Source organism: Saprolegnia diclina (assembly GCF_000281045.1).
Source record: "Saprolegnia diclina VS20 unplaced genomic scaffold supercont1.21, whole genome shotgun sequence".
In the NCBI taxonomy this organism is placed as follows: Eukaryota; Oomycota; class Saprolegniomycetes; order Saprolegniales; family Saprolegniaceae; genus Saprolegnia; species Saprolegnia diclina.
This window is the reverse complement of record NW_008246088.1, coordinates 234,372-250,938: the sequence shown is the minus strand read 5'-3', so window position 1 is coordinate 250,938 and position 16,567 is coordinate 234,372. Positions and strand designations below refer to the sequence as shown.

Sequence of the window (16,567 nt, the reverse complement as noted above, 5' to 3'; positions counted from 1 at the left end):
GGAGAAAATGGTCCTGGGCCGAGTAGACCTACCCCTCGTCCTCGGGAGAAGACTGCGCTGTGAAGCTTGGAGCTGCTGCGCTCGGGATACCTTGTACTTGAAGGGATGAGCTTGCGCGAGTGGGTTGCTATCGTAGAGACGCGTTGTTGTTAGCGGCACGTCGCTCAACGCATACTCTGTGGTGGCTTGGCTGTGATTTGTCTCTTAGAAATAAAGGTTATCGGATGTCAAGTCGGGTAAGGCCGCTGGAGAACGGTATTCGAAGTGTCCGCGTCGAAGTTTTATCGAGCGCGAAGTTGGACGGCAAAAATAGGTTGACGGCCGACGAAGCAGCATGCCATCCCGCAGTCGCGCCTACAGCTCGGCGAGCGAGGCCGCCCTGCAGAGCCTCAACAACTTGCAGCTGGCGATCGCCAAGCTCGAGCGCCGCGTCAAGGAGATCGAGTGGCAAGTCGCCGTGCACAACGCGACGGCGAACGTCCCAAAGTCGGAGCTCGTCGAGTCCAAGGACGCGATCGCGCAAATGTGCGGCAGCCTCGACAAGCTTCAGTTCCACGGTGTCGATGGCATCATCACAGCCGACTTGGTCACGGGCAAAGACGACATTCGCGACCAGCGCAAGCTACTCAACAAGCAGTGCGAGGCCATTCGGTCGACCATGCTCTCGCTGCACGCGCAGCTCACGACCCACGTCGCCACGACCTCGTCGTAGTTGAATAGCAATTTGATCGGATGCTCCGCAACGATGTCGCTTTAGATTTCTTGGGTGCGTCCGTGTCGTTTGCACGAATATGGTACTGAGTACAGCCGAGCGCGCTACGTCGAGTACCGAGAAAGGGCAGCCGTCGCGAGCCCACGGCGCGTGTCATGCTGCAGTCAGGCAGATTCAATACATGTAGCATCCGCTGCTTGCAGCGCTGCCAAGTATGCATATTGTTGTTGGTAGCTTCGACGCTGGTGAATTCTTGCTGCGTCTGGTCGTCGGATCGTCTTGCCCGCTGGCGCTGGCACCAGCGACGCAAGAAGCTCGCGGAGCTTCAATTGCGCAGGGACGTCTCCGACACGCCGTGCGTCATGGCCTCGTCGTGGGTACATGGGGTATCGGCGTTTAACGCGACTTTAACGCGTTGCTTGGTTGTGTATGGCCATCTTGCGCTGGATTCAATCACTCGGAACTTCGACTTCGAAAAACACCAAGCCGACCGTTGCCGCGGTCGATCGATGGAGACGGACCTCATGGCGCTGCAGACCCCAAAGGAGCGCGACGCGTCGGCGCCGACGATCGACGACCATGCGGTGACGATCCTCGAAGACGCTCGGCCCGGCGGCTGCTGCTTTAGCGCCGGCCATACCCACTATCTCTTCCACAAAGGTGGCACGGCGATGGCGTTCCCGAGCGTGTGCCATGTCGGGCCCAACTGGCCGTGCATGACGTTTACGTTCGCACTCATCTTGGCGCCGTCGTTCATTTGCTCGTTCGATCGCAACATCACGGCGTGGGTCATCGCGGTCTTGGTGCTCTCGATCGTGCTCACTTTCCTTTCGTTTGCGATGGTGGCGTGCAGCGATCCCGGCATCATCCGCGAAGACTATGTCAATCCCGCCGGCGAAGACGAAGGCGTGCTCTGCGGTACGGCCATGCACTCTTCTCTGACTTCTGCTCACAGCGTTCTAGCCCACTGCCGTATCCGCCGCCCGGCCAACGCAGTCCACTGCTACGAGTGCGAAGTGTGCATCGACGGGGTATCTACACGAAGATATGCATGTGGTCTACAGGTACTCATCGCCGGTCTATGTAGCTCGACCATCACTGCCCGTGGACGGGCAAATGCATCGGGAAGCGCACGCTCAAGTGGTTCTACCTCTTTCTGACCATGATCACGCTGCACTTGACGTTCAGCATCAGCGTGCTTGTGTACTACATCATCAGAGGCACCACCAAATGACCTTTCGTACAACTGTGCTTGTGTATCACTGCGTGCAGCGACCGACGGAGGAGGTACTCGTTGAAGCCCAAAGGAGCGTATAGTCGAAGTTAGGGTTACATAGGTGTATGTAAATGTACTCTTAGCAGAGTTGGGCAAAAGCAATCGCCGCGACGACAACGCCGCTGGCGAACAGAGAGGACGCGCTCGAGGGAGCCGTCGTCGCCACGGGGGCAGCAGTCTTGGGCGCACGCGTGGTAGTCGCCGTCGAGCCACTGCCCGAGCCAGGCGCGGCCGTCGCACCCGGGGCAAGCGACTTGGTCGTCGGCGCCGGCGTCTTGGGGCAGACCTTGGTGCAGTCGAAACGGGTTTCCTTGACCGACTGCGCCTTGCAACTGCCGCACGTGTGGCACTGCGAGCGGAGCACGACGCCGGGCTTGTCGTTGATTTCCTTGACGCAAGCGAGCGTCTCCTGGCATGTAATGATGTTGGTCTTGTCTTCCGTAAAGCCGTGGCCGCTGTTGCACTGGTTGATCGTGCAGTCGCCGTACTGGTGCACCAAGCCGTCGGCCGACGAGTTCTGGCGCACGTTGATGACTGCGACACCGCCGTTGAACGAGCACATCTTGTTGTCGCCCGACGTGATGCACGTCAGGTTGAAGCCGTTCAGGTCACCGCAGTCAGCCGCGGTCGTGCACGGGCTCGTGTACTGGCGAGCGCACTTGGTGGGCGCAGGCGTCTTGCTCGCGGCCGGCTTGGTCGTCGGCGCATCGGTCGTCGTCTCCTGGGCAAAGACGATGGCCACAGCCGCCAAGAGCACGGCAAAGAACTTCATGTTTCAAAGGCAAGGCAAAAGAGGGAGTGGCAACGTTGCGCACGCCAGATCGGGTCAGCAAGCCCTTGCGCGTAAACCATACATTCGTCAAGACGAAGCCGTCGCCCATCAGCGTTGCCGACCCATGTGACGCCGGGTACGCCAAGCGTGAGTCACAGCCCATGCGATGGATGGGTTTCGACATTCCCGGGCTTTACGAACCTACTCTATATTTTCATCGACAGTTCCCACCAACTATCACTTTAACACCTCTCAATACGAACGTTGGTTGGTATATTCCACACCCAGATGGCTTTAGGTTCAAGCCACAAGGCGAGTTCTCAGCAGAAACAACACTTGGAGTTTGTATCGAAGCGCTTCACCCACGGACAAATTTGACGCCACCCGACCAAGGGCCAGATGGACACTAGCAAGAATCCTGCCACAAACGATTGCGAAGGCGGAGGATCGGCGGCGGCGACGCGCACCTCCGTAGAAGACTGTCGGGTCAGTCCTCAATCGCGCGTGGCCGAGTGCTACTTGAAGGCTCCCGGCCTCATACCCGTCCTCCAAATGCAGGACCGCCAGAAGATCAAGTCTAGACAGGCCCGATGGCGTTACGTCGCATGTTCGTGACGCTGCCCACTCGGATCAAACCAACCTCCTCGCTGCCGCCACACCACGAAGCGTGGACGCAGGCCTCTGCACGGCAGAGCGAGCGAGCGTCCCATGAGGCTTGAAGCGTGACGTTTCTTTGGCACCGACTTCAGAGCCACGCGCGAAGAGAGGCGTCGCGGTCATGGAGTTGTGCAGCGCAATCGCAGGTGGAAGGCGAGTGGCAGAGTGACGGCAGGCGACGCTCGCCAAGCGATCAAGGCGCTGCGCCATGCTCTCGTTACGCAAGGGATTACGACCGCCGCAGTGGTTGTGACACCAACAACATTGGCCGCGGCGCCTGGTGTCGCAGCATGGCGATGCCTTAGGCAATATTTATGCACCTTAGGTTTTCTTAGCGACTTCCAGAAGTAGTATTTGGTTTCAGAGGGTTCAATGGAGAAAAGCCGGAACCGCTTCGTACCTTTGACAGCGATAGACAGTAACGTGTATGAAGAAGAACCGTGCGTGTGGTCCTTTCTGCTGCGATTTGTACCTCGTATTAGGGCATCTCCAACGGTTGGGTTTATGTTATGTTATTACGGATGTGTCCGGATACCGAATAAAATAGATCCACCATAAAACTTTGCGTCTCCAGCGGTTGGGTTTATGCTATAATCATAAACCCTCGGTGCCAAATCCGACCCGGTTTGGCCCAAAGCGGGTCGGATTTGGTGTAGTTTTATAGGCAGCTCTTTTCGCTGATTGGCTGCTTTTTTCTGAACGCATCGTCTATGATTGGCCAAAAATATGAGTGCCGAACATTGCCGAACATTGTATGAGATGTTTGCGTCATCAGTCTGCGACGCTTAAAAATAGCCCTGACCGCTGGCCGGCTCTAGTTCTATGTTATGTTTTAAGTGGTCCCAAAGTCCGGATCCGAACATAAACGGACAAATATAGCATAACATAAACCCAACCGCTGGAGATGCCGCATTACCGTCAATAGCAGCAGCGAAAATGCGTAAGTCCACCGCGCCCAGACCCCGCTCGTGCAAAGGGCAAGCGACAAATGCTGGGGTAAATGAACAAATGCGACCGACCGCGTCGACTAGGCGTCTCTAGCTCTTGTTGCTGTATACTAGTACTGCGCAGTACTAGTACGGCTGCACCGAGCATGTGCGGTGCGCGCTGCATACAACAACTCTATAGCCAGGAACTGAAATTCCTGCGTGTTGAACTCTACCGAAAGCATGTACGCGGTGCTTGATCCAATGCCGTTCCATCCTGTGTTGGTGACCAGCGTCAGCAGACTCACACATATGTACGTTAGTCTCCTGGTGTATATATCTTTCGTGGCCCGCCTCTGACGTCGTTGACGATGCTCGGGAAGCAACCTGTGTACTGCGCGCCTTCCATGCGAGCCCTTCCCTCCTCTACATTACGTACGTCCTGGTGTCGTGGGCGTCGATGGCGTAAAGACGCTCGCTGTTGCTTCGTCTTATGTTGGTGTGACTGCCTTGGCGACTCGGGGTTACGCTCCCGAGAGCCCTCTAGCCGTGTGGCGATTGCAACGCGCTCTAGTAGCAGCAGGGCAGTACTACGTGCAAGCCTAGGCAGCGAGCGGGCGTGTGACGGAAGGCGTACCGGTAGCATCCGTGCTGCCACCCATAGGAGCTAGGTTGGACCTTACAAGACGGTATATGTATCCGGTATCCATGGTCGTGTAGGATCTCTGAGCTTCGTCCTCGGTGGCATGCGAACAATTGCACCTGTCTGGGCACTTGACGTGCACAGCAAAGCCTTCGGCGAGCACGCGGCCACACCGGCGGGGATCCAAGTGCAGCTGACGACGCCGGCGTGTCGATGCGAAGAAAACCCACTTCAACGTGCACACCTGTCTGGTTTCTGGCAATTCCACCTTTGCTCTCGATTGCATACAAACCCCAAGTGTCGCCTCTGGGCATGCCTCTACCACTCTAGGAATCTGGTGCAGGCCGCGATCCAGACCGCTTTTGGCGAGGCTCCGCCAATCATAACGCTTAGTTGGACCACGAATGCGTCGGATTGGCTCATCGGATACCAGACGAAGAGACAATTTGTGACACACAGCGAGACCGGACGTCTGCAGTGTACTTTGCGTAATGCTGCATTTCACAAGTCCCCTTGCTTGTACTATTGACAATCCCAGTCATGACTGCTGCGCGCGACCCATCGCTCATCTCGATCACGCCGGTCCCGGCCGACGCGGACTCGACGCCTGCCATGCAGCGCATCACCGAATGGAACCCGCGCTTCGGCGACGATAAGGATCCGGAAGAGGAGCTCAACGAGCAGCTCGCCAAGCGGAAAAAGATTCTGACGCTCTTGGGTGCGGGTGTCCTTGTCGTTGGCGCCTGCATTGGTGTCGTCGTCGGCGCTAGCTCGGGCACGTCGGCGGCTGATACGAGCAGCGGCTACGTTGCCAACAGCACGCCGGCACCGACGGTCGCAGGTGAAGTCGCTGTCGGCTCGACCGGCGCGACGACGTCCGACAACTTGACGCCTGTCGACAACGGCCATTTGGACTCGGATCTGACCACGGGCTCGCTCAGCAACTTTACGCTCATTAGCCACAACTTAACTGAATCAACCGAGGTCACGCCCGAGCCGACGACCGTGGTGCCGACGCCGTCGCCGACCCCGGAGCCGACGCCGGAACCGACGCCAGCGCCTACGCCTGCGCCGACGCCTGCGCCGACACCCGCTCCGACGCCTGCTCCGACGCCCGCTCCGACGACGAAGGCTCCCTTCAACAAGGGCTCGCTTCGCTTCTACAACAACTGCGGCAAGCGCATCGAAATGATGTACACCCTCCGCCGCGGCAAGTCCCACAGCGACTTCTACCAGTGGATGGATGCGGGCTCGGCCTTCGATGTCCAGGGTGACACGTTTGACGGGTCGACGTTCCGTATTGGCCGGTCTGCCGAGGCGACGCGTAATTCGTTCACCTTGCACCACCGATGACTCACCGATCAACGACGTAGTCTTCGAGGCCTCACGCGACAACGGCAAGCTCTGGCTCGACATTAGTGCGATCCCGCCGGACGTATGTTGCTGCATGCAGCACGAGAGACTGATCCACTGCCATCATCTTGTAGTGCGGCAACGGGCATTCGTGGGAAGAGTGCTCCAAGGGCGGCAAGGTCAAGGGCTTCAACGTCGCTGTGAGCGTCGAGCGCCAGGACTTGATGCCAGTCGGTGCCTTCAACTGCCCCAAGGTGCTCAACTGCCAGTGGGAAAAGTGCGCGGAAGCCTACCTCTACCCGTTCGACGATGTCCACACCAAGAGCTGCCACAAGGACGAAGCGCTGCTTGTCACGTGGTGCGCCGGCGCCAACCCTGCTACGCAAATGTAAAGGCGAGTTCTAGTCGATTGCAGACCGAGTGAAGAAGAACCCGTCGTTCGGTGCGTTAATACCAGCCATGCATTTAAAAATGTTCTTTATCCAAACCTGTTGCTGCACTCTCGTGGTGCCACGTCATGTTGAAGTCGACAGGCGGTTACGAGATTGCAGCCGGCGACGAGGAACCTTTATGATCGTACGAAGCGGACGACGCAAAGCTCTCGCCTCAAGACTCCATACGAGAATGCTACTACACCCAGCTAATGCGTAGTGGCATTGTGGTCGAGTGGGGGGGGCAAGGAGCGGACAAGCAAGACGAACCACAAGGCCGCAGCATGATGTCCTGGTGTTCTTTCCCACACGACCAGAAAATGAATGCACAAAGCGTCATAGACATATCTCGAAGAAGAGAAGGACCATACAAACACCGAAATACACTGGAACAGAAGATGATGGCGAAACCACCGACACGTGTTGATGGAGATGGAACCGTTCTGCTGGGAGCGTCCTCGACCATCGAACACTTGAGCGACAGCGACAGAACGAGGCCATCCGGCGAATGGCACATGCAGCTAGGATACGGTCGAATTCGAACAAATGCATTGAGGAGACTGCGCTGTACGGTGTATATGTCTCACTTCTCAACCGACCCTCAAGCACGATGCAGCTCCTCGCCCTTAGCGCCCTCATTGTTGCGGCTGCGGCGCAGACGTCCAACAGCACGAGCAGCTGCCCGCTGCAATTCACGAGCTCATGCGCATCGTCGTCGCAGTGCGGCAAACTCAATGGTTTCCAGCTTGAGTGCCAAGTGTACGGCTCGGTGAAGCAGTGCATTTGCTCCAAGGCCGACGCCAACTGCCAGAACGCGACCAACATCCCGGATACGGTGCCGCAATTTGGCGTGTGCACGGGCGGGAAGCAGTGCGCTGGCACGGGCTTCAAGGCGCTCGACACGCCCGTGCGCGTCTGCAGCGAGCCGCTGGTATGCGTGCCTCAGATCACGGCCGGCAACGAAGTCCAGTCGATCTGTCACACGTGCAACAGCTGCAAGCAGCAAAACAAACCCGACTCGACCGGCAAGCTCGTCTTCAACTGCACGGCTATCTGCCCAGCCGGCCAGGGCGACCCGGAGATCACGATTGCTCCGACGACGTCGCCGACGACGGCCTCCAAGAACAAGACCGCGTCGGGCAGCAACGCAGTCGGGGACTCGGGCACCAACAAGCCGTCCGCCGCCTCCAAGATCGTTGCCAGCGTCGCGTCGCTCGTCCTTGTTGGGCTCGCGGTGCTTTTGTAAATCTCGACCCTCTTTATATATCAACAACCCTTCTTTAATACGTAATACATACGACGTTGCGAGTACGTCTGTCCATGAATTGGCGACTACTTGCACGCCCAAGTTGCCCAATGCTCTGCGGCTCCTGCGTACTACAGTGGTGGCTGATATTGCACCGACACGATAATTCATACCCTCAGCCATGAATTACGTTGTTTAAACGTGGCTACCACGGCTAAATCATAGTGTTCGTGACAACCCGCTGCGCATACAAACACCAAGGTATTTCGATCGACACGCTCGCAGAAACCAGCCAATCCAAAGACGCAGGAGCATCTGCCGACTTCCTCGAACATGCTAGCGCGCTTCGTCCGGGCGACGACCAAGGCGACGACCAAGGCGACGACCAAGGCGACGACCAAGGCGACGACCAAGGCGACGGCCAAGCCGACGCGAGCGTTCGGCAGCTACTCGGTGCGCGTCGTGCAGCCGCGCGATGTGACCTTCTACCAGGCGCAAGGTGCGTGCACTCACGACTCCTCGATCTCATGCGACCTAGTCGATGCACCGCTGCATGCTCGCCTCGTCATGACGACCGCATGGAGCCTCATTGGCCTCGGCTCGGTCGCTGCCGCATACCAGTTCCTCACGAACCTGCACACGGTGCCCATCTCGGGGCGTACGCAAGTCGTCGTCTTCTCCAACGAGGAAATCATCGTACGACGAGTTTCCATGGCCTTCGATCGATCATGCGCATCGTAGGCCATGGGCACAGAGCACGCTGAAGAAGCGATCAAGGGCGTCACCATCATCCAAGACGGCCCGCGCTACCGCATGGTCAAGGACGTGGCCGTGTACGTGCCTACTCTTTGTATGAATCGAATCTTCAATTGCACGGCAGGCGGCTCGTCGTCGTCGCTGAAAAGATCTTTCAGACCAACTACGACTGGAAAGTGTTCCTGGTCGACGACCCGAACGTCAATGCGTGCTGCTACTCTGGTACTTGCTCTCGAGACGATGCAGGAGCTGTATGAGGTCTTAGGCGGCATCATCTTTGTTTATACGGGGCTCCTCAACGCCATCGACAAGTTTGTCGAAGATGGCCACTGCAAGAACAAGTACAATGCGCTCGCGACTGTCGTGGGCCACGAGATTGGCCACGCCGTTGCCAAGTCCGTCTTGCTCGCACCAGTACTGGGAGGACCTGACGCCTCGTGCTAGGCACACCCCCGAGACGCTGAGCTTCCTACCGCTCCTCATTCTCGTAGCGCTCTTTGGGCTTGACAACAAGTTTATCCCAACGCTCTTCGAGTACGCCCTCCAGCTGCCGTTCAGCCGCATGCACGAGAGCGAGGCCGACCACATTGGGCTCATGCTCATGGCCGCAGCGTGCTACGACCCGACCGAGGTGAACGATGACATGATGGGATAAGACAACTGAGTGATATCTAGGCGGCGTCTGTCTGGCGTGGCATGAAGGCGCTCAAGGGCGAGAATGGCGATGGACCCGAGTTCATGTCGACGCACCCGGCCGACGAGCGCCGCGAGCAGAACCTGCGCGACTGGGTCGACCAGGCGGTCGAGTACCAAAAGACGGCAAGCTGGTGCTCCGACATGCAAGACCGCGTGTCTGAAATCATCTTCCAGCGCGTGCGCCAGCGCCGAGCGACCGTCAACACGACGCACGCGGCCGAGATGAAGGCCATCCTGGACAAGATGCAGACCGAGCAGCAGCAGTAACCTCATTCAACACGCGAGCGTGTTGCCTTCTATCAGAGCACTTCTTGATCATGGCGAAGGGGTCGTGTTACGTTAGTTGGTCCATTGCCCACTCTCCATGTACTTGTACACGGCGCTCTGTGTACTCACGGGCTTGACCTTTTCCTGGAACTTGCCGACGCGGATCTCTTTCAGAAGCACGTCGGACGCCTCTTTGAAGGCCTTCTCGAGCGTCTCGACCATGTCTGTGTGGGCGAGCTTCTGGCCCTCGAGCTCTTCCCATGTCCAGCTGGCCTTGCGCTTGAGCGGGTTCACGCGCTCGGACGCGAGGAGCTCGTCGTCCGCCTTCTCCATCTCTGGGTCTTCGCGCGTCCGAAGCAAGAGCGGGATGTCGGCGGGGTTGGGCGTCGACATGCGGGGCATGCACACAAAGTGGTGCATGCTCTCGGGCAGCTCTTCGTCGTCCTTGAGCGTCATAATGTTTTCGAGCTGCTTGGAGATGACCTGGAATTGGCTCAAAAAGTACGGCCATTGCGTCAGCGGGTACCACGCGAGGCGCGACTCGAGCTGCGTGATCGTGTGGCGGAGGTGGTCGGCGCGGCTACGGATCGACTGCAGTGCGCGGTCCTTCTCGCTGTTGGCGTTCGACATGCCAGCCGCAAAATATATAATAAAAATACAAAATGATGCCACAAACAAACTTGCTGTTCGCTTGCTATTTGCGGCAGATGTGCCGATTCTAACCAGCATGCCGAAAACAAAAAACTGGCGAGCGTGAAAAGGCGCCGCCGCTTCAGCCCGCCGCTTCCTCGAGATGATGATCACCAAGATGCACTCGGCTGCATTACATAAGGTCAAAATGAAAGCTAAGGCGCAACATGCAGGCGTCGTCGTCGTCGTGATGGACCACGCTAATTGCAGCCACAGTTGCTCGAGCCCGACGACGGCTTGCTGTCGTTCGTGAGCTAGTGGCGTCATGAGCGATGAGCTCATGTCGTGACCATGTACCTGAGTGCCCCGCGGGTTTTGCGCATTCCCGACGAGCTCGCGGATCGTAATGAGCTCCGAGGCCATCGTCAAGAAAGCTTCCTCGACGTTCTGGGCGTTCTTGGCGCTCGTCTCCAAGAATGGAATCGCGAGGCTGTCGGCAAACGCCTTGGCCGTCTCGTACGACACGACTTTTCGGCTCGTGATATCGCTCTTGTTGCCGACCAAAAGCTTGCACGTGCCCTCGCTTGCGTACCGGTTGACCTCGTTGAGCCAGTCGTTCACGTGGTCAAACGACTCCTAGCGTCACATGAGCGGCGAAAGGCCATGCCATCCCGAATCGCGTACTTGGCTCGTCACGTCGTAGACCATGATGATGCCATCTGCGCCCCGATAGTATGCGCTCGTGATGGTGCGGAAGCGCTCTTGACCGGCCGTGTCCCACTACATCGAGGCGTGAGGCGACGTGCGACGGGTCGCCTACGTACAATCTGCAACTTGACCGTCTTCTTGTCAATCTTGACGGTGCGGAAGCGCTAGAGCCCGCTATAAGCGAGGGAAGCTAGCAAGCAACGTACAAAGTCGACGCCAATCGTCGTGATGTAGCTCTCTGTGAAGGCGTCGTCGGCGAAACGCAGGAGGAGGCACGACTTGCCGACGCCCGAGTCGCCAATGAGCACGAGCTTGAAGAGGTGGTCGCTACGTCAGCATGAGCCTACGCTACATCACGCGGGTACGTACTAGTCGCGGGCCATGTCTTGTCGCTGGTCGTCGGAGGGGCAGGTGGTCGGGCTGTACACGGACGTCGGGGGGCCGGCTGCGTCGTGTGCGTCCCAAGGAGCAACCGAGAAAATGTGATCGTGAATGCAATTAAATTCACTTTCCTTCCGCTACAATTCCTTTATCTTCACTCTATACTTGCATTTTGTATTCGTATTAAAATGTCGTTGATAAAAATACACGAACGGCGGAACCTTGGCAAGTTCCGGATATGGCGGCCACAATCGGCGGCAGTCGCTCCGCCGACCCGCCCAACATCGACGTGCGCGCAAGGGCGACGACCATGCTGCGTGTAGCCATGCCAAATGGCTTGCGTAGATGGCCTGGGTGGGCGAAGCTACCGCATGCCCTCGCTAGCCAAGGCTAGCCAACGGGCGAGGTAGGTGCCCATGTGAGCTATTCTTGCTGCGAGCTCGATGCCATCCTTGCAGATGTTAGCTGTGACGAAGATAACGACGTTGATGTGCATGGTTGCACGCTCGGAAGCGACGACGCGCCCGCAAAGGATCGCACCATGCGCAGCAGCTACAAACTCGTGCTGTGTACTGTACGACGACCGACCACACGCCTCGGCCATGCACAGTAGCGCTGGCACCCATGAGGCGAGGGCAACGCCGGGCGCGTCGACGTCAGGAGCGGGGTCGTCGGCGGCAGTAATCGGCACCGTGGGGCCAGCGCGGCCGTCGACCATTACGGCGTGGCGCCGTCTACCTGTGAGCAAGGCTCGCAGCGACGATTGTTTTTCGTACCATCTCATTTTTATCCATTTCACTTGATGGCATAATGTACATGAATGTATTTTGGACAATGTGAATATTAAAATAGCACGTCGCCCCGATCTTGCATACTTGACTGCATGCATGTCGTCGCATGTTACTATCCCCAAGCTTTGATAATATAAAGTAAGTGCCATAACGCTTGAAACGATCTCGATAGCTTAATGGTCTATACCACTTCAACAACAGTGGCGAGATCTGGTCTCAGACGCAGGCTCTGTCAACGCGGTCGCTGCGGCAACCATGTGAGCCCGCGGATAACCACACGACAATTGATTCGCCATGCGTCGATCGAGTTCCATGCAGGTGCATTGCGCACTGCCACCACCGGTGCTCGCGCGCCTCGTCGACCGGCACCACTGGGTGCACCCGCTCGCCCGCACCCGCTGCCACGCTTGCAAGGCGTCGCTACTGCTCTTCTGGAAGAAGCGCAACTGCTACCTGGTACGACGCTTCCATCCCGCGACTGTCAAAGCTCATGCTGCGTTGGGCTAGTGTGGCCAAGTGGTCTGCGCGTCGTGTCGTCAGCACCTCATTATCGAGCAGCCGTCCACCGCCAACAGCAATAGCAATGGCCCCTTGCACGCACGCGTCTGCACGGAGTGCCACCACACCTACTTCAACGCACCAGAGCGAGCAAACCATCATATCCCGCCGCCAGAGACAGCGCCCGTGAAACCCCGGGAGACAACCTCGATCGAGCTGCCCGACCTGCCGACGCGTCGCCTGTACCAGCCGCGTATGAACGCGCGACCACCCCAGCGCCCAACGCGCAAGTCCGCCTTCGAGTCGCCGCGCCGACAGTCCACTACGCCCAAGAAGCGGGCGTGGCCGTACCAATGGTGCCCACCACCGGTCGTGCCCCACGAAGGCAAGCGACTGCGTGCGCTCAAGGACCTGCGCATACTAGACACGCCGCCGTCCGAGATCTACGACGTACTCTGCGCCCTCGCCGCAAAGACGTATGCGTGTCCGATCGCAGGAATCACCTTTCTCGACGCCAAGCGGCAGTGGTTCAAGGCCCGCGTCGGCCTCAAACAGGCCGAGATCGCGCGCGACGTCGCACTCTGCGCCCACGCGATTGCATCGCCGACGCCGCTCGTGGTCCTCGACACCACGCTGGACGACCGCTTTGGTCAAAACCCGCTGGTCACAGGACCCGCGAGCTTCCGGTTTCTTGCGAGTGCGCCGGTCCGATTCAGCGGGCACGTTGTCGGCACAGTCATGGTCGCCGACACGCACGTACGGTCGTTCTGCGACGCCAGCGAGCTCGTCCACGTCGCCACCGCGCTGGAGCGTATCCTGCAAGAGCACGCTGAGGCGACGCGCCATGCTGCCGTGTCTACCAACGTCCTTGAAGAACCAAAATGTCACGAGTAGAATACATGCTACAGTAGTAGGTCGTTGTACCTGCGTCAATATCGAGGACGAATGCAAATGCTCGGTAACGAGCTCGGGGCTGAAGTCTATCTCTCAATGATGTTCATCTTGGTCGGTGGCGTTGTTCGTTCGTGGAGGATCTCTATATCATACCAGCTGGGTATCAAGCCTGCCTCGTTCAAAATGGCAGCGAGGGATCTGAGAGCGCTGGCGTTTGGCATTGCGAGCCACTTAGGCTGTCTGCCTCTCGTGTGGGACACCGAACGATACTGAGCTCTATCGACTAGCGTGTCTGTCCCGTCATCATGGCCTGTCTACGGTTCGACTACGGCAGCTACGACGTGACGCGAAGCACGTCATTTTGTATTTTTCAACGCGTCGTGCATTGACCATGGTGCTGCCCGTGAGCATTGTGCGTGCTGGCGTTGAAGCGTCGGTGGTTGACCGCCTCTCGCGCCCGATCAAAGACGTCTCGAGTCGTCACAGCGACGACTGTGCTGTCTGCGCCAAATTGTTTACGAGCTTTCGATACCCACACGTCTGCCGCTTGGTACGTTTCGCTCCAAGGAGCCTTTCGTGGACGATAGCGAGGTAGTGTGCCAACGTCACCTGCGGCGCCTGCACCGAGCGCGTCTCAGTCGAGCGTCCCAGTGCCCGAAAGCAGCGAACCGATGCGTTGGCGCTGCATACACGCGTCTGCAAGGACTGCTTCTTTCGCACCTTCCACGGCCGACGCAAGTCGATCGCGAGTACAGAGGCGCGCATCGAGCTCTCGAGCGGTGCCGACCGACCGTACTACTACCCCGACGCCAACCTCCAGTTTACAGGGACGCTGCAGCTTCCGCCACGTATCATGCTCGCGACAACAAGCCCACCGGCGACGAACCGCCAAGCCTTCGGCGCCCTCGCCGCCTACGACGAGCTCGAGACCCAGCGGGAAGAGCGCCTCGACATTCTTGTGGCGCTGGCGCGTAGCGCGTACAACTGCCCGATTGCCATCGTGACGCGCCTCGACACGACGCACAGGATGCTCACGGTTCAAGCGCGCAGCGGGTGGCACGTCGAGAGGTTCGACGCGGAGCGTATGCTCGGCCAGCACGCACTGGGCGACGTCACGGTGCTTTTGAACGCGCTGCGTGACGGCTACGCGTCCCACCCGCTCGTGCACGCGCCGCCTTATCTTCGTTTCTATGCCTCTGCACCCATCTATAGCTCGTCAGCGCACCGCGCCGTCGTGGGACTCCTTTTCGTTGCCGACACGCTGCCTCGCCAGCGGTGCGACGCTTCTCGGTTGGTCAACCTCGCCAGTATCGCGGCCCCCATCGTAGCGGACATGTAGCTACCTCTCGCTTGTGAATCGCACGTTGTTTGCGCATACGAGCCTGCACTCTTTGTGTGTCATATTGCCCCCGATGACAACGTTTCTCGAAAGATGCTTTTGCATCCGATGTGGGCGGTTTCATGACGTGGCGCCCTGTCCTTCGTTTAAATTGATCTGCCGTTTTCAAACGACCGGCAACGTAATTTTAGGAGCACCTTTCCCAGAGCGATGGCGAGCGCGCTCAAGGTCGCGCCTTCTCGCCGCCCCGCGCGCGACGTCCACCTTGTGCTCTGGTGCTTCGTGTTTCTCATGCACATTGCTGCTTGCGGATTCGCCTTCACGATGGCGTATGCCCACCAGTACCTCCAGCACGTTACCGGCGGCTACAACTATGTGCGCGTGCTCAAGCTGCTGCAGCCCGTGACCGTGACCGTCGCCGTCTACGCTACGATTGCGATCTTCCATGGTCTCCAACTGGTGCGCATGTGCATCTGGCTCGTCCGGCCGCCGATACCCACAGCCAAGCATTCGTCGTGCGGCGGTCCCATCGTGCGCGCAATGCGCCGGACGCTGCGCCTCTTTAGCTCCCGCGGACCCTACTACGAGCTCAAGCTCGCGATCAAGCACGTGATCCTTGCAGCGTCGCAGACGTACCGCGCGTACGCCACCAGTGTTCTCGTTGACGTGAGCATGATCAACTTGACGTTTTCAGTGGTCCTCTTTGCGTACGGCGTGCTCTTGCCGCTGCTGTGGCGCTTTGCGTCGCCCGTGGCGCGCCGCCAGTACACGATTGCCGCGGCCGTATGCATTAACTTTACCGCCAACGTCATCCTGCCAACGTGGATCCTGCGGCCGTACTACACCTTTTTCACGCGCCCGGACAGTAGCAAGATCGTGTACCAGGATACGTTCTATCCCATCGGCGTCTCGGTGTGCCAGAGCGTCCTTGCGACGTCGTATTTGGACTTGACCGTCGCTGCGATTACGCACGCCTTCTTGCTCTTTGCCCTCGCGGACTTTATGACGACGTTCGTGCTCGTGCCCAAGGTGCTACTGCAGCGCGCGTCGACGCTGCGCGACCGCAAGCTGCCGCGCTGGTGCTCGTTCTCGGCCGTCGTTGGGTACATCACGAGCATCTTTTGGGCGATCGCGGTCCTCGTCATCAGCTTTGCATCGCTGCGCCAGCCCTCGTGCGAGCCCGGGTGCCTCGCGCAGACCTACCCCTGGCTCACCGGCAAGTGCGCGTGCACTGTGCTCGAGACGACGTGCGACGGCGTCAACGGTATGCTCTTGCTGCCACCGACCGACAGCCTCGAAGTCCGGTCGCTCGTCTTTCTCATCATCTCGCATTGCCCGCACCTTGTCATGCCGTCGTCGCTGCAGGCGTTTACAAACCTCATTGGCCTCGAGATCTTCAATTCGACGCTGCTCTCGTGGGATGCGACGGTCAATATTGCGCCTTTGACGCGCTTCTCGTACGCGCAAATGGTCCGCACCAACATGACCGACTTGCCGCTCGGGCTCTTTGTCGACGCGCCGTCGACGTTCATCGACCTCGAGATTTCCGAGACGAATTTGCACCAGATCTCGCTCGACCCGAACCTCTTGA

General features: G+C 58.5%; 11 protein-coding genes across 13 annotated transcripts; 8 read left to right on the top strand and 3 right to left on the bottom strand.

The window, feature by feature from the left end:
- Nucleotides 1-291: 291 nt before the first annotated feature.
- Nucleotides 292-933, top strand: SDRG_07330 (hypothetical protein). The gene has a single exon (XM_008613158.1). The coding sequence runs from the start codon at nucleotides 335-337 to the stop codon at nucleotides 710-712; it is 378 nt and encodes a 125-aa protein (XP_008611380.1). The 5' UTR covers nucleotides 292-334; the 3' UTR covers nucleotides 713-933.
- A 288-nt stretch (nucleotides 934-1,221) lies between these two features.
- Nucleotides 1,222-1,946, top strand: SDRG_07329 (hypothetical protein; the record flags this gene model as incomplete). The annotated part of the gene is made up of 3 exons (XM_008613157.1): nucleotides 1,222-1,630; nucleotides 1,676-1,743; nucleotides 1,800-1,946. The coding sequence occupies 3 exons, from the start codon at nucleotides 1,222-1,224 to the stop codon at nucleotides 1,944-1,946; spliced, it is 624 nt and encodes a 207-aa protein (XP_008611379.1).
- A 54-nt stretch (nucleotides 1,947-2,000) lies between these two features.
- Nucleotides 2,001-2,824, bottom strand: SDRG_07328 (hypothetical protein). The gene has a single exon (XM_008613156.1). The coding sequence runs from the start codon at nucleotides 2,758-2,760 to the stop codon at nucleotides 2,068-2,070; it is 693 nt and encodes a 230-aa protein (XP_008611378.1). The 5' UTR covers nucleotides 2,761-2,824; the 3' UTR covers nucleotides 2,001-2,067.
- A 2,632-nt stretch (nucleotides 2,825-5,456) lies between these two features.
- SDRG_07327 lies at nucleotides 5,457-6,826 on the top strand. 2 transcript variants are annotated; one of them, XM_008613154.1, is made up of 3 exons: nucleotides 5,457-6,310; nucleotides 6,360-6,421; nucleotides 6,474-6,826. In XM_008613154.1, exons 1-3 carry the CDS (start codon nucleotides 5,527-5,529, stop codon nucleotides 6,729-6,731), a joined length of 1,104 nt encoding a protein of 367 aa, XP_008611376.1. In that variant the 5' UTR covers nucleotides 5,457-5,526; the 3' UTR covers nucleotides 6,732-6,826. The 2 variants fall into 2 exon arrangements, with proteins under 2 accessions (XP_008611376.1, XP_008611377.1); XM_008613155.1 differs by having other exon boundaries at nucleotides 5,457-6,421.
- A 531-nt stretch (nucleotides 6,827-7,357) lies between these two features.
- SDRG_07326 (hypothetical protein) lies at nucleotides 7,358-8,127 on the top strand. Its single transcript, XM_008613153.1, has one exon. It carries the CDS (start codon nucleotides 7,381-7,383, stop codon nucleotides 8,014-8,016), a length of 636 nt encoding a protein of 211 aa, XP_008611375.1. The 5' UTR covers nucleotides 7,358-7,380; the 3' UTR covers nucleotides 8,017-8,127.
- Nucleotides 8,128-8,286: 159 nt separating this feature from the next.
- Nucleotides 8,287-9,798, top strand: SDRG_07325. Of its 2 annotated transcripts, XM_008613152.1 has the most exons (8): nucleotides 8,287-8,515; nucleotides 8,555-8,712; nucleotides 8,758-8,849; nucleotides 8,897-8,994; nucleotides 9,038-9,167; nucleotides 9,217-9,403; nucleotides 9,448-9,599; nucleotides 9,643-9,798. In XM_008613152.1, the coding sequence occupies exons 1-8, from the start codon at nucleotides 8,350-8,352 to the stop codon at nucleotides 9,692-9,694; spliced, it is 1,035 nt and encodes a 344-aa protein (XP_008611374.1). In that variant the 5' UTR covers nucleotides 8,287-8,349; the 3' UTR covers nucleotides 9,695-9,798. The 2 variants fall into 2 exon arrangements, with proteins under 2 accessions (XP_008611374.1, XP_008611373.1); XM_008613151.1 differs by having other exon boundaries at nucleotides 9,448-9,798.
- SDRG_07324 (hypothetical protein) lies at nucleotides 9,673-10,377 on the bottom strand. Its single transcript, XM_008613150.1, has one exon. The coding sequence runs from the start codon at nucleotides 10,363-10,365 to the stop codon at nucleotides 9,808-9,810; it is 558 nt and encodes a 185-aa protein (XP_008611372.1). The 5' UTR covers nucleotides 10,366-10,377; the 3' UTR covers nucleotides 9,673-9,807.
- A 152-nt stretch (nucleotides 10,378-10,529) lies between these two features.
- On the bottom strand, nucleotides 10,530-11,558 carry SDRG_07323 (Ras-like protein Rab-1A). The gene is made up of 6 exons (XM_008613149.1): nucleotides 11,443-11,558; nucleotides 11,280-11,400; nucleotides 11,190-11,237; nucleotides 11,050-11,145; nucleotides 10,723-11,001; nucleotides 10,530-10,679 (listed from the first exon to the last, which is right to left on the bottom strand). The coding sequence occupies exons 1-6, from the start codon at nucleotides 11,454-11,456 to the stop codon at nucleotides 10,626-10,628; spliced, it is 612 nt and encodes a 203-aa protein (XP_008611371.1). The 5' UTR covers nucleotides 11,457-11,558; the 3' UTR covers nucleotides 10,530-10,625.
- Nucleotides 11,559-12,471: 913 nt separating this feature from the next.
- SDRG_07322 (hypothetical protein) lies at nucleotides 12,472-13,749 on the top strand. Its single transcript, XM_008613148.1, has 2 exons — nucleotides 12,472-12,701; nucleotides 12,753-13,749. Exons 1-2 carry the CDS (start codon nucleotides 12,540-12,542, stop codon nucleotides 13,635-13,637), a joined length of 1,047 nt encoding a protein of 348 aa, XP_008611370.1. The 5' UTR covers nucleotides 12,472-12,539; the 3' UTR covers nucleotides 13,638-13,749.
- Nucleotides 13,750-14,016: 267 nt separating this feature from the next.
- On the top strand, nucleotides 14,017-15,012 carry SDRG_07321 (hypothetical protein). The gene is made up of 2 exons (XM_008613147.1): nucleotides 14,017-14,187; nucleotides 14,233-15,012. Exons 1-2 carry the CDS (start codon nucleotides 14,029-14,031, stop codon nucleotides 14,974-14,976), a joined length of 903 nt encoding a protein of 300 aa, XP_008611369.1. The 5' UTR covers nucleotides 14,017-14,028; the 3' UTR covers nucleotides 14,977-15,012.
- A 174-nt stretch (nucleotides 15,013-15,186) lies between these two features.
- Nucleotides 15,187-16,567, top strand: SDRG_07320 (hypothetical protein; the record flags this gene model as incomplete). The annotated part of the gene is made up of 2 exons (XM_008613146.1): nucleotides 15,187-16,502; nucleotides 16,543-16,567. 2 exons carry the CDS (start codon nucleotides 15,187-15,189, stop codon nucleotides 16,565-16,567), a joined length of 1,341 nt encoding a protein of 446 aa, XP_008611368.1.

Coding starts and splice junctions, on each gene's coding strand:
- SDRG_07321 (XM_008613147.1), top strand. CDS start 14,029: ATGGTGCTGCCCGTGAGCATTGTGCGTGCTGGCGTTGAAGCGTCGGTG. Junction 14,188..14,232: donor ACCCACACGTCTGCCGCTTG/GTACGTTTCGCT, acceptor ATAGCGAGGTAG/TGTGCCAACGTCACCTGCGG.
- SDRG_07322 (XM_008613148.1), top strand. CDS start 12,540: ATGCGTCGATCGAGTTCCATGCAGGTGCATTGCGCACTGCCACCACCG. Junction 12,702..12,752: donor AGAAGCGCAACTGCTACCTG/GTACGACGCTTC, acceptor GCGTTGGGCTAG/TGTGGCCAAGTGGTCTGCGC.
- SDRG_07323 (XM_008613149.1), bottom strand. Junction 11,238..11,279: donor CGACGATTGGCGTCGACTTT/GTACGTTGCTTG, acceptor AGCGGGCTCTAG/CGCTTCCGCACCGTCAAGAT. Junction 10,680..10,722: donor AAAACCCGCGGGGCACTCAG/GTACATGGTCAC, acceptor TGACGCCACTAG/CTCACGAACGACAGCAAGCC.
- SDRG_07328 (XM_008613156.1), bottom strand. CDS start 2,760: ATGAAGTTCTTTGCCGTGCTCTTGGCGGCTGTGGCCATCGTCTTTGCC.
- SDRG_07327 (XM_008613154.1), top strand. CDS start 5,527: ATGACTGCTGCGCGCGACCCATCGCTCATCTCGATCACGCCGGTCCCG. Junction 6,311..6,359: donor CCGGTCTGCCGAGGCGACGC/GTAATTCGTTCA, acceptor TCAACGACGTAG/TCTTCGAGGCCTCACGCGAC. Junction 6,422..6,473: donor TTAGTGCGATCCCGCCGGAC/GTATGTTGCTGC, acceptor ATCATCTTGTAG/TGCGGCAACGGGCATTCGTG.
- SDRG_07326 (XM_008613153.1), top strand. CDS start 7,381: ATGCAGCTCCTCGCCCTTAGCGCCCTCATTGTTGCGGCTGCGGCGCAG.
- SDRG_07325 (XM_008613151.1), top strand. CDS start 8,350: ATGCTAGCGCGCTTCGTCCGGGCGACGACCAAGGCGACGACCAAGGCG. Junction 8,850..8,896: donor ATGGTCAAGGACGTGGCCGT/GTACGTGCCTAC, acceptor ATTGCACGGCAG/GCGGCTCGTCGTCGTCGCTG. Junction 9,168..9,216: donor ATTGGCCACGCCGTTGCCAA/GTCCGTCTTGCT, acceptor GCCTCGTGCTAG/GCACACCCCCGAGACGCTGA.
- SDRG_07330 (XM_008613158.1), top strand. CDS start 335: ATGCCATCCCGCAGTCGCGCCTACAGCTCGGCGAGCGAGGCCGCCCTG.
- SDRG_07324 (XM_008613150.1), bottom strand. CDS start 10,365: ATGTCGAACGCCAACAGCGAGAAGGACCGCGCACTGCAGTCGATCCGT.